Source organism: Chelonia mydas, chromosome 4 (assembly GCF_015237465.2).
Source record: "Chelonia mydas isolate rCheMyd1 chromosome 4, rCheMyd1.pri.v2, whole genome shotgun sequence".
NCBI classification, from domain to species: Eukaryota; Metazoa; Chordata; order Testudines; family Cheloniidae; genus Chelonia; species Chelonia mydas.
Genome location: NC_057852.1, coordinates 54,481,103 through 54,495,488, shown reverse-complemented (window position 1 = coordinate 54,495,488; position 14,386 = coordinate 54,481,103). Strand labels below are relative to the sequence as shown.

General features: G+C 39.5%; 1 protein-coding gene across 2 annotated transcripts in view; it reads left to right on the top strand.

The window, feature by feature from the left end:
- Positions 1 to 14,386, top strand: part of FREM3 (FRAS1 related extracellular matrix 3) — a 117,867-nt gene that overhangs the window by 58,925 nt on the left and 44,556 nt on the right. For both annotated transcript variants that reach the window (XR_006290621.1, XM_037897274.2), the window contains exons 4-6: positions 2,114 to 2,344; positions 3,858 to 3,983; positions 10,966 to 11,217. Coding sequence is in view for 1 of the 2 variants with exons in the window: in XM_037897274.2 (XP_037753202.2) it covers positions 2,114 to 2,344; positions 3,858 to 3,983; positions 10,966 to 11,217 (609 nt within the window). In the remaining variant the exon portion in view is untranslated. The remainder of the gene's footprint in view (positions 1 to 2,113; positions 2,345 to 3,857; positions 3,984 to 10,965; positions 11,218 to 14,386) is intronic.

Here is a 14,386-nt window from a genome sequence, read left to right as displayed (position 1 = left end):
TGGGAATGATTTCACACTGCAGTTTTCAGGATATCAGATTCTCTCATAATCAGGTAAGGGATTCAACATGACAGGAGCTCATTATTCTCATCCCAGGGAAGTAAAGTGTTTCATAATTGCTAGTGTCAAACCATAATAAAAACAAGTCCACCTATTTGATTTGATGCTGTGTAGAAACCTTTAGACAGTAATGAACACCAAAACCCCATAGTGGGGTATAGAGCCTTGCTTCATTAAACTCACAGTTGGAGTCTGTTAGTTTGCTCACGCTCTTTTGATTTACCTAACTGTAAAATTTCTACAGCTGGAAAATTAAAGTGCAAAAACCCTTTAAATTTTAAATGAAATAACTCTTTCTCTGCAATACACATCTAGGTTGGTTTATGCTATATGTTTGAAATATGGTACCTTCTACTTTGTTACAAAATGTTTCTTATTAAAAACACTGTACTTCTGTAATGCTGTTGTCTGTGGATCTCAAAGTACTTTACAAACATTAATCAGTTTAAGCCACATGACACCCCTAATAGGTAGTCGTCATTATGAGGACCATTTTACAGATGGGTAAACTGATGCAGAGAGGTTTCAAGTGATTTGAACAAAGTCAGACAGTAAGTTGGAAGCAAAGCCAGGAAGAGAATCCAAGAATCTTGATCTTTCCACTAGACCCCAGTTCCTCAAGTCTTTAAGTACAGTTGTATGAAGCTAGAGCACTTGCACAGTCAGGAAAATGTGGACTTCAGGAATGAGTTATTTCCTTGCGGGGGTGAAATGTGTTGACACAGAAACTGGAAATACACGTTTGAAGGACAGTAAATAGTAAAAGCAAAATGCATCTTACAACTCACAGATGTGACATACTTCTCTTAGATTTCCAGCGTATGTTCAAGTTTTGAGACTGTATCTCTCTGTATGTATTTCTCTCGCATACTGTAACAACTGCTCTGTCATTCTGGTTGTTTTAACTTCTCTCCTGAGTCACACATCTTTTGAGTGTTCGCTAGAGCTGTCACAGCCCTAGCCATCTGTTTTAGGTATCAGTCTAAACCTTCTTAGGGTTAAATCCTCTATCAGTACAATTCTGGCTTAGACTAAATGGATCCATGTGCAACTTCAAAGGAAAACCTTCTTAGCTGGGAGGATATCATCTCAATGGAAGTGATGGAAACCTGAGTGCGTACAACACTTTACTTGTTTTATTCCCAGTCTAGTTTTAAATTTTCTGTAGGAAGAACCCTACAGATTTAATGACCTAGTAGGGCTTGTCCATCTCTATATTGTGTGATTCCTGGAAAAGGGTCCAGTCAAGTCATTCTCTCTGGCAAGTTGGTGGCTGCATGGGTAGGTCTACAAGAGTAAGGGTTATATAAATGGGGGAAATCCTCAGGGCTCTAATAGGGGAACAAATTACATCAATGGGAAAGAATTCCATATAACTTAAACTAATACAAGCACAAAACCAATAAAAAGCAATAAGAGATATTACAATAAAGACGTTACTGTGATTATGTAGTGGCTAATTTGTGCTAGGATGGGACCAAAAATTTTAAATGTGGATGCCTGTGTTATGCCTGCAATGAATATGTGTGCATCCATTTAATAGGAAAAATGTGCATTTATGTGCACAAGTAACTGCTCAAGTATGCAGTTAGTTCATGCAGATTTTTTCATGCCTCATCAGGCACATGTAACATTTTCTGTAGGTACAACTTGAGAGCCTAACCTAGAAAACACTTATGCATGAGAGTAATTTTGCAGTGTGAACAGACGTGCTCAATGCAAATCTATAGTTGCCAAGAAACCGTACACAGTAGTTGTACATGCTAATATAGGTTTTAGGTACACACTGGGTAAATTAGTGGAATTATTCATGCAATAAAGTTCTTCATATTCATAAGTGTTTGCAGGGTCAGGTCCTGAGTACCACATTTTAAAATGTGCCCCATAATACATTTTCCAGCCATGTATGGTCTATCTTACAAACACTTTTTTTTCCTAAAGATCTGTAATTGGCAGACACTTGTTAAAAAACCACAATCTTGTCTTATTCAATTGATTCAGTACACAAACATAAACTTTTGGGAAGTCAGTAGTTTTTCCAATTTTTACTCAGGTATTGGGACTGAAGATGGAACAGCAAAAAAGGATAAAGATTTCAAAGGGAAAGCTCAGAGACAAGTCCAGTTTAATCCAGGACAGACCACGGCTACCTGGCGAGTGAGGATAACCATAGATGATGAATATGAAGCATCTGAAACTTTCCAGATCATTTTGTCTGATCCTATCATGGCTGCCCTTGAGTTTCCAGAAATAGCGACAGTTGAAATTGTGGATCCTGGTGACGGTATGTGGCATTTACTGCTCCCCTTCTTCCATTCCGTAACACAAAATTCATGATCCCGAGAAGTGTGGATCACCCTGTGATGGGTTGGACACCCCCCCACCCCACCCCACCCCCGGGATGCCACCTGATGTACTACGGTTTAACTGAGCCTCTCCTGCTCCACCAGCCTGGATTCCCTCTTCCTGTTTTGCTGAATTAGGCTATCTGGCCTCTTGCAGCACACACACAGGTAGGGCCATACCCAGCTGCAGACACAGACTGAAGTCAGCTGTGTGTGAGAGGACTCACCCAGTACTCACGTCCACACCCATTTTGGGAGATAAACCCAAAATAATAATGTCTTGCACTGTATAGAAAAATCTGCACAGCACAAGCTCATAACATTCACCTTCTTCCTCAATGTGAAAAGAGATATGCGCGACTTCTTGCTTCCCCCCGCCAGTTAGAAATTACATAAACTGGGTTTAATAACAAAACAAATTTTAGTAACTATAAAAGGCAGATTTTAAGTGGCTAAAGGGATAGCAAACAGAACAAAGCAGATTACTAAGCAAATGAAACAAAACACACAAACTAAGCTTGATTCACTAAAGAAATTGGCTACAAATAGTAGTTCCTTATCCTAAATGTTGTCTCTGGCAGATTACAGAGATTCTTGAAAGCCAGCTGCACAGGCCTGCAGCTTAAAACTTCAGGTATTATTACTCACAGGTTAGACAGCCTTCCAGCCTGGGCTCAACTCTTCTCCCCCCAGTTCAGTTCTTGTTTCCAGGTGTTTCCCATTGTCTCTTTGGGTGGGGAGGCAGAGGGAGAACCATGATGATGTCACTTCCCTGCCTTATATAACTTTTGTGTATGGTGGGAACCCTTTGTCTTCTGGTGGAAAAACACTGGCATTCCAAGGTGGGGTCCAGTACTAGGTGACTCAGTCACATGTCTTTGCAGCCATTACTCGCAGGCTGTTTGGAGTGTCCACAGGAAGACTAAGCTGTTTCACAGTCCATTGTCTTTGCTAATGGGCAATCAGCCCTGTCTGGCTTTTCCATTGTTGTACCTGAAGGGCTAGTTGTGGGTGACACCCAAAGTAGCACATTTGAAATAGAGATACATGGTCAATATTCCTAACTTCAGATACAGAAATGATACAGGCATACACATTGTATAGTCACATTCAGTAAATCATAAGCCTTCCAATGATATCTCACATGAGCCATCTTGCATAAATTATATCTCTGTTATGTCATATCCATATCATAAGCATATTTTCATAAAGAACATGGAGTGTAACATCACACACCCACAGCTCCCATGGCAGTCCATGGGCTGAGTCCTGGGGTCTTGATTCAGTTGTTGTGTTGAATCCTGATTCAGGTCAAACTCCCATTGGTTTGAATGGAGCTACACATAAATATACAAGGATTTAGCACAGCAGATTAAATCTCTCTATTGACCAAATTCATCAATGACATCAGCATTGAACTATACTCTGTCTCTTACCCTTTTTGTTTTCCAGAATCTATAGTGTACATTCCCTGGCTGGAGTACAGAGTAGAGGAAGATATTGGTGAGCTGTTAATCCCTGTTAGGAGATCTGGAGATATCAGCCAAGAACTAATGGTCGTTTGTTGCACATATCAAGGTATGTTACCTACTAAGATAACAAAGATATACAATGTTGTGCCAGCCCTTACATGGAGTAATAGAGACACTTCATTAATATGAATTTACATATATGTTATGCAATATGGGGCCAGTCCAATGCCTCTTGAAATCAAATGGAAAGGATCCCACTGATTTCAATAAGCTTTGGATCAGATCTTATTTTTGGTTGCAAGTTATCTATTATTTTTCATTTGTCAATTGCCCATCTTAGGGATAGTTTTCAAAAAGTCTGGTATATGCTTTCTAAGCAAGATGCTATTGTTATCATCTGTCTGATGCCTTCAGTCTGCCCAATTTCAAAAATTGTGCTTTAATTACTAATAAAATTAAATGCAGAATCTAGTACTACAGTATAGAGGAAAATAAGCGATTACTCTACAGCTAACATGTATTTTGTTTTTGTCTATATTTCTGAAATTCTCATTGCCACTGGAGTACTATTTCATCTTTCAAGCAGTGGTTTAGCTGCCCATCTTCCAAGACGAAATTGCATGGATTCTGTGGCCTGCAAACTCTGGTCCACATGCTTAATTTTATGTACCATGAGTACTTCCATTGATATCGGTGGAACTCTTTAGTGTGTAAATGTAAGCAAATTTGCAGGAATGGGATCCATGTGGCTTAAATACACAAAATTGTAACTAGGGTCACTCATGGTAAACTATTTTATGTGTGCTGAAAATGGACTGTGTTTGTGTAGCTTGTGACCATGTTCAGATCAAAAGTTTCTACAATCGGTCTACTTCAGAAATTAATTTACAAGATATATAAACCCAGAAATGTATGCTAAATGCCCATTGACAATGCCACAGGCCAGGCAATACAGAACTGAAATTCACTGTAGTTTACATTTTAAAATATTCTTTTCAGTGATTGTAGAATCCTCTGGTGCTCTCTGCTTCGCTAAGGACATTCAGGAGTGCATAATTTGGTAGCATTGCTGACACAATTAACTGAAAGATCAGGGCCATAGGGGCTATCTCGGTGTAGGCAGACCGCTATTCCTGCATGGAGCCCTATTTGGTTTTGGTGGGACTGTGTAGGTAAAGGGATCCACCCACCCACAGTAATTTGTAGGATATGGGCCTTAGCTTGCATTTTTCGTTTTAACTTGGGAGTTCATCTGTAAGATAGTTGAGTGAACATTCATAAACAATATCTATAGTACAGGGATCTAAGGGGACCTTGACCTCACAGTTATGCCCTTATTTCATGTGTATCAGGTCATAATAGCTATAGTCTCATAGAATGAGAGAATGTAAATACGTTTGTGTTTCAGCTTAGCCCTTCAAAGAAATCTGCTTGAGTCTTAAAAACTGCACCTTACCAAATATGGGTGACTGTGTGGTAAACCACACAACATATCTCTTACTAAACACAAAAACCTACATTAAATTAACATTCTTCAGGTTCTAAAGTCAAGCAGTCAAAAGATAGGAAATGCCAGAATTAAGGTTTCCTGTGTAACCATAATTCAGCCCCTTTGTGTGTATATGTCATGATACAATATTTAATTACATCACCATGTATTATTTTTTTCACTGGGCCCCTGCTTCACTCAGTGCATAGGATGGACCTGCTTTGGGGATGAATCAGGGTTTTGTAGTGAAAAAGACTATTGTCTGTAGTTTGTCAAAGTTATAAACAACTGAAAATAGATTCTTATAATGGGACATACATTGGACAACCTTAATAATAGACTGTGCTACCAACCCCTCCTATGATAAAGGATACCTTCTTACACAGATTATACAGACCTTAGTGGGAGAGGTTGTGAACAGCATATATAAAGAGAGTTGTTGGGGTTTTTCACTTTTAGGAAACACTTTCTGATTTCTGCAAAGGCACATGCTGAAAGATTTATAGATCCAGTAAGGCAAGTTGGTTTGTGTTTGTGAAGCATGTCGGCTGTTGGGAAGGAGGAGCCTGTTGAAGTTTCAGATGTGGGGTCTCATGACAAGATGCAAATATTACGCTGGCCTATAGCTGTGTTACAGAGATTAGATTGCTTTAGCTTCACTAACTTTTGCCATGGAGCTTTTTCAGTGTCGTTTTGTCAGAGGCCAGCCTGCAGCAGAGCCAGTCCTGTGGCAAGTAAAATGAGTGAAGCTCTCTGACTGTGCCACCTGATTGGCTGCTGGAGTCTAGAGGCTGATACTTAAGCTCAGTAGCAGCAGCAGGCCAGTGGCTGCTCAACACATTCCTTGCCTGCAGCTTCATTTGGTCCTGTCCCTGCTTCCACTGCCTCTAGCCTTGCTCCTGTGCCCCAGCCCCAGCCTATATATGCTCCTGCTCCAGCCCCAACTCCTTCCTGACCTCTGACTCCCAGCTCAGACCCTCGGCTCCACCCTCTAACTGCAACGCCTTTGGCACAGGCTTTGGTCTTTGACTCCCAACTATCACGTTTGGCTTTGCTCATCGACCTGCCCCATCTGGATTCAACTCTTAACTGGTGGGCAGCACTGTTGCTCCAAGTATTAGGCAGGACTGTCCACGCTTCAGTCACTGACACATTTTCACATGCAGATATGGTGGTTGAAAGTGATTCAGATTTACTGCATAGGTGTAGTTCTCGCAACTTCTCTTTATATTGGAAAATGCAATATTCTTTTAGTGTCTCAATGTATGTAGACTACATGAAAGAGGGAGATCAGAACTGTTTTATCCAAGCTTGTACAATCTGTCAGCCTGATCCTGGAAGATACCCAGCAACTTTGCTCCTAGTAGAGTTAAGGGTACTCTGCACCTCAGAGGATCAGATCCAGTGTTGCACACTATTACTTTACAATAATATGGCTTCTGGGAGCCATGTTGCATTGGAGAGGCAGAAGACAAACACAAACTAGGATTCCACAAGACTGCGGGTTTCCTTCTCCATGGATCCAGGGAATCTGGGATTCAGACAACATACTTCTATCCTCTATGAACCCCCAAATTTCTCTCACTCAAGGGGAAAAGCTTCTGTGAGGAGAACCTTACTAAGTGTTTTGGCCCCTCTAAGCCTCTCATGGGTTTTCCGTGTGAGGGAAAGATGCAGTTTGGCCCTTTATTTGATTACTGGAGTGAGAATTTTCTCTTCTGCAGTGTGGAAGGACAAAAACTGACAAATTTTACCCTGCATATTGTGCTAAGCATATGAAGGAAGCTAATTGAATACCATGAGTTTGGATGGATGCTGAAAAGAAAATGAAATCACTGTCCCGGTGACCTCAGCTAGATGGTCAAAAAGCAAAGGCATATGGTGTGTTGAGGAGAAATTATTTCATGATCTGGAGAGTTATTCTCAGTGTTAGTAAGACATTTATAGGCAGTATATGCCACACAGATTGTATCTGTTTGTCTAAATCTTTGTGGGGTAGGGGTTTCCCCCAGTTGTCAGACACATACTTTTATGCTGTTTCTTTTATTGAAAAAAAATCAGCCACTACCTTTGTATAAATTTCTTTCTTTACACATTTGCTTTTTTTAAAGATAAACAGTTTTTCATTGATGGAGAAGCTCTTTATCATTGGATCAGCTTCCCAATGAAGGGAGAAAGTAGTTTTACCTCCATGAAGGGGAAGAATACATCAGTTTGCAGGGGAGAAGCCAATGACATGGACCCTTTCCACAGAATATAGTAAAACCTCTATTCCTCACCACTGTTAATGTCTCAAACATCCTGAGAAATTATGGTTGGTTAATAAGACTCAGTCAGAGGCAGGCAGCATTTTGGAAGCTTCTTTAAAAAAGAAAAGAAAGAATGAGATAGATTCAGGCAGCTTGCTCAAATATATGTACAGGGGCCAGATAGTGGATTGATTGGAGAACGGTGTCATAATCCCTTCATTACACTCAGATAGGCATTTTCCTTTCTCCTGTCCTAGTGAAGCAGAGGGATAATCAAAACTCTACCGTGCCATTCAGCTTTTCTTTAGCAACAGCTTCACAGTAGATTTAGGTGAAGCAGAAATACCAACAACAAAACTTCTAGTTGAAAACATTTCACTATATATCCTTTGATGATGATATAGGTCCTGATTGAGCAAGGTACTTTAGAGTGTGCCTAATTTTAGGCACGAGTGGTCTCATTGACTTCAGTGACCTTGGACCATACTGCATGGCAATGGATTCCTAATCCTTTTACTGTATATGAAACATCATCTAAAGTGATACTTTAATAGGAATTTATATTTCAAAATTGTCGCACCAAAGGCATTGGTTTCCACTTTTCTTTTCTGTAGGTAATGGACATAGAACATTCCAGAAATTATGTTTTTCTCAGTACTTCAAAACGTAATACTTTTTAACTGAGTTGTTACCCTACTTCATTAGAGAGGGCATTTTATGAAGAGATGGGCCTGAGCTGCAAAGATCAGATCCAGATTTTGATTCAAACTTCCCTAAATTCAGATCCAGATTTTTGTGGGGGTCATTACAGGTATATCTGCGCTGCAGCTGGGAATGTGCCTCCCAGCCTGAGCAGACAGACTCTTGAGCTAACACACTAAAAATAGTCTGAGCTTTGCAGCACCAGCAGACACTCAGGTTAGCATCCTAGCTCACACTCACCCAATCCCCTGGGTCCGAGCTCGGGTGGCTAGCCTGAGCCTCTGCCAGTGCCAGAAAGGACACTCTTCTATTTTTAGCATCCTAGCTCAAGCCAAGCTAATGCGAGTCTGTCTCCTTGGGCAGGGAGTCTTGTTCCCAGCTGCAATGTAGACATATCCTATAAGGGTAGATGACAGCTGCAGAATGCCGACCCAGATCCCAGCTTCCCAAAAAGTGCAGGGATTTCCAGATGCAGCTTCCTGGAATTGTGCTCATTCCTAATTTGATGCTACATATGGAATTACTTTCATAAATAGAGGCAGAGTACTGAGAATTAGATTTGTATCACAGAGTGGTTTTTTGTTTTTAAGTCTTAAATTTTCCAACAGAATTTACCTACATAAACAATGCACTCAGGATGATGCTGAAATCTCTGGATCTGTCTGTCAGAGCTGATTATTGTTGAATTTACTATAAATTGAAAAAGGAAGATGACAGAGGAGGGCAAAATGCTGCCTATTGTAATATATACCAGATAACTATTTGATGATGAAAAATAAAATGTACTAGGGGACTAGATTTCAAAAGGTAAGGCAATGACCATTAATAAATGAAACTAAGCTTAGATAGATGCTGAAATTTAGTCTGAGCAGTGAAATGTGGAGATTTTGATGAGACTCTTTTTCATGTGGAAAGAAGTCTTCTATCAGCTAATCATAGCCTGTGATATCAACATCCTGCATGCTCTCTGAGCAGAAAAATGGAAGCTCATTCTCAGTTTTGTAGCCTTTTTTCTTTTTAACTTCTAGTTCAGAAAGTCTGTTTAAAGTCTTCTCTTTCCATTTTGCTCCTTACCTTGGCTGTCATAGTCAGAAAGCCTCAGTGACTGGCAGGAATCTTTAGAAAAGTCAAGGACTCAAAGGTCATTTGTTCCTTTACGAGAGATTTGCAAGGGTTTACTAGCATTTCCCCTTGCACCCCCGCCCCCCCAACACACTCTTTTGTGGTATGCTGGGGCACAGAAAATCTCACTGAGTGATTTAGGACTTTACATCCCTGTGGATTATCAACCTGTCTGGCCTTAGCAATACTGGCCATTTTACCCAAATAGGCAGTCAATTACCCTAATTGCTATGTTGTTCTATTTGGCCAGCAAACGGGTTGCAAGTAAAACAGGGTTTTATCCAAAGCCCTAAACGTGGCAGCCTCCACTTCACTTCTGTTTTTATGCTAATGCATTCCTATCCCTGAAAGTCTCACTTACATGTACCTGTCTGACACATGAAAGACCACGTTCTGCACATTGGGGACCATGGTGTCACTGCAAGATGAGAGTTTGTTCAGCCCTCTGGAGAATCAGCCAGGAATGCAAATTTAAGGTGTTTAATACAGATTTAGTTGTCTCACTTCAGGCATCTAAGTCTTAAATTTTGGCTCACAGTGTTTAGATTAAGTAAATATATTTAAGTCAGCCAGAGTGATTTTTATGTCCTAGTAAATTACAGCGAGATGGAAGTTGAGTCTGAATTCCTACCATTTGTTTGACTGAGATCCTGATCTTAAACTTCAGTGAGCATTCTGGGTGTGCAATGCAAGATCGGCCCTTAAAGGATTTGTTCATAGTAAAAATGTAGCAGTTCTAATGAGCAAAAGGATTGTTGTAGATTTGTCTATTGATCATCAACTTTCAACAGTGTGGAGGTCCAATCCAGGCACCATTTGCAGGCAGAGCACCTGTGTGGTTTCTCAACTTGACGATAAAATGAAATGGTCTTTTTCTGCCAGGACAGAAAGAAATAGTTGATTTATTTCATTACAGTATATTAATTTTTGCATACACACTCTTGACATCCTAGTATTTGAGTGTCCTGTACATCAGAGATCAGAAGTAATATTTAATATGTTATAGGCCAAAATCTGCCTTTATCTATACTTGAGCAAGTCCATTGAAGTCAGAGTCGTGCTTGAATAAGGTCTGCAGGATCTGACCCATAAAAGTTAGTTTAAAAAGCAATGCTGCGACTTAAAATTACTTTTCAAAGGGAACGCATTCATTCACTGTTGTGTCAAATGTGTTTTAATAGCTTAAAAAAAGTAACTTCAAGAAGCAAAAGGTTTTTTTTTTTTACTCTTGTGATAACACACATATAGGAGTAAAAATGCTGGTGTCTACCCATTATTCCATGTATATTATTCCAGTCATGAAATATATTAACACTTTATGCAGTTAATTGTGAGAACTCAACAAATTTTTACCTGTGTTTAAGTAATTACTTTTAACATATTTATACTTCAGCACCAGCATAAAATACATTTAAACCATTTTTTGTTGTGTTTCAGCACAGAAGGACTGGTTTTTCCTCAAGATTCTGATTCCCTTTCATTCATTTTCTCTCTCTCTCTTCCCTCTCTCATCTTCCCCCATGTAGGCTCTGCCACAGGCACAAATCCCTCCACTGTGTTATCCTATTCTGACTACATCTCCCGTCCTGAAGATCATACCAGCATCATCCACTTTGATAAGTATGAGAGAGAGAAAACCTGTCGCATCATCATTATTGATGATTCCTTGTATGAGGAAGATGAGACCTTCAATGTCACGCTGAGCATGCCGATGGGTGGGCAAATCGGTGCTAAATTTCCTAGCACCAAAGTGGTAATCCTGGCTAGCACAGAGGATGGTGAGTAGGCAGAAGTAATTTTATTCTGTAGGGGTTTTCCCTTGTAGATCTTATAGTGCTAGGTGCCTTTTTTTCACCATATTTTTCCATCACACAAAGCCTAAGGTTAAACTATTTTATGATACAAGGGCATAGGCCGAGGAGTTAACTGCTTGTTCTATTGAAGTGTAGGTTTAGGATCAAATGGTTATCTGAATCATAGATCTGGGTTTACACTAGCTATTTTCTTACTAAAGTAAAGAGTCCAGGATTACACTGAATTTTATTCCTTGTCTAGGAGTAGACTTGGAATTTTATTAACCAAGGAGTGATCTATTAGATTAGACTGGCTATTGTATCACTGAAGTACAAGTCTACGCTTATTTTGAATATTTTGCACAGATGTAGGATTAGTCTAGTTTTTGGAATGCAATCCATATCTAGCATTAGACTTTTTTTCTCTGTGAAGTACCATACCCTGGATAGAATTTTACTATATATTATTAGGTGAAGTTGAAGATTAGAAGTAGATAGTAGGCTGCTGGGAATGGCTCATTTATTTTATGACACCCTGTACCCTGATATGTTTAGTTTAATCACTTTATTGGAAAGATATGGATATTGTGTGTTTTTATGAGATGGTGAGAAAGAAAGAAAAAAAAATTGGTTCAGGATCTGGTAATATGATACAGAGACAGCAAAGGAAGAGCTATGTATTTTAGCTGCATAGTTTATTGGATGTATTTCAATACTGATCTTCACTGTCCATGCTAATCCAGTCCTTTTTTGATCAGAATCTAATTGTGCCGTTTTAGGCAGAGATTTTGTAAGGAGAGTCTTTAGGGTTTAGGCTCTGACTATAAAACAATTTTTCACTTGTGATAGAAACAGGATTTGAACCTTGAGCTTTAGAGGTAACAGGCTAGTGCACTAACTAACCACAGCACCTTACTGTACTCCATAGTTTCAGGTGTAGGAGTAGGGCATCTATTGAACTCTTGAAGCAGTGATTTGTGTTTTTAGTGAGGCTCAAGGCCTACCACTCCCTTCAATAGTCATGGGAATTTTCGGCCTACCTTTCTATGCTCCACAATAAAAATGTATTTCACTGTGTTAAATGAAGCAGAGATGTTAATAAAACCAAGATCCAGAAACAAGCATTACTATTAAGTATTGTTTGTGTCTACCTTCTTGTCCTGTCCTGCAGAAATTCAGCTATTCAAGACAGACACTAGCAAATTGATATGTGGACAGATCCTATGTTGTTTTCTCAAATGAAGAAAAGAGGAGAATGGGTCATATTGATCGCTGGTGTAATTCTCCTGAAGCTAGTGAAGTTACATCAGGGATGAATTTGGCCAAGGTATTTCGGTTAATGAAAATATAATGGTCTTTCACTAGATGAGGCTTGTCTAAAAGCCATTATAATTTCTGCTGACGGTGACATCGCTGCTTCTTTATGCTATTTTGGGAACAGGAAGAGAGTATAAAGGAGGAATTAAGCCATCATGAAAAGAAAAGAGCTTTTCCAGATTTAAAAAACAGATTTTTACCTTCATGAAAAAAAATCCATTTAGTACCTGTAGCTAAAAACTGCTTCCCATGCTATGTGCTTGTCTCAAGCTTAATGCCATCAAAGGGTGCAATTGAGAATTGCCACTGTTTTGCAGCATGCCTCTTATGGATCCTTGATTTGGCGTCGGGCTATTCTGCTTGTCTCTTTTAGTCATAGAACTTTCTAAGGCCTCAGTCCAGCTTAAGTATATGCTTAACTATAATTAAGTTCCATTGACTTCAAAGTGAAAATGTCCCCTTCAGATTTCAAGAGAGGAGTTTTTGAGAGCTAACAGTAGTCTGAGGAGGTGGTATTTAGGCAAAATCTGGATTTCATTTCAGCTGTGGTTTGACGTTTGTATCTCAGATGGAACTAGGGCTTGGGCTTAGGTTCAAAAATCTTGTGAATAGTCCTTGGAGGAGTTTGATCCAAAATAACTGAAGTCTTCTGAGACTGGATGATTTCATGAGATTTCAGTCATCCTGAGCCAAATCTGAACTGGATCCAGAAAACAGGCCCCTGCTGTTGTGGGATCTGATCTGGAAACTAAAACTGCATAGGTGGTTTTGGATCTAGAGATGGGAAGCTGAACAACTTTTTGTCTCCCAAATTTTGGTAGCTGGTGTTGGATTTGAGCTTTGGACCTGGAATTAGTACTGTCCCTATGTCATATTATTGCTTTATACTTTATGGCACATTGCCTCCTCCCGCCACCCCACTCAGCTTCATCAATATTTAGGTTTTCTTGTATTTTCATGGTGGGCTAGCTATGGCAATATATTTTGCTATCCTTATTGCTGCAGATATTATATGTGACTTTCTTTTCCAAATCAGTTGTTTCTTTAGGATAGTCTAAGTTATACTTAATCATGCCTCATCAAGGGAGGGATGGATGATGACCTCTTGAGGTCCCTTCCAGCACTACGTTTTTATGATTTTAAATAAAACATTTTTATCTTTTTTTCCCTTTTGGGGAGATTATTAACTTGAAACAAACAAAAAGGTAAAGTTTGTCTAATAGCCACCCTTCTCCAACCTATTATTTCAGACAGTGTTTAAGGGTAAAATTGTGGATCCACTGAATGGCAAAACTCCCACTGACTTCATTGGAGTCAGGATTTCAGTCAGTACCTTTTCCTACAGAACAAAATCCTGATCCAACCAATGGACATAATGCTTACTACAGCGAGTAGTCCCTTTAAAGTCACAGGAACTTCTCATAGTAGGAAGCACTGGTAGTGTTTGCAAGGTCATCTCTTCATTTGTTTTAAAAAAACATCTTTTGTAAAATAGAACACAACAAAACAGAACACATGGACCAAATTGACATTTCAGATTGTTACGCTTAATGGGATTTGCAGGCACTCTCGAACCAGGTAAATGCCTCTTTCCTACTGGAATAATAATGATAGCTTTTAAAAGTCAAAAACTACACAGATACAAAGTGTATGCCCAAGCCTCCCAAATAATGTGTTTAATTTCTTTGGTAACTCATCACAGAGTTCTTTGACCAAATTACTCATGACTAGATGCACTGTGCCACAGTTCTATTAGTCCTCTGAGCTGCACCAAAGCCTAATGGAAGGAGCAAATGAGAGGGTCTGACAAAAACAAATGAAAGTGGACTCTGGCGCG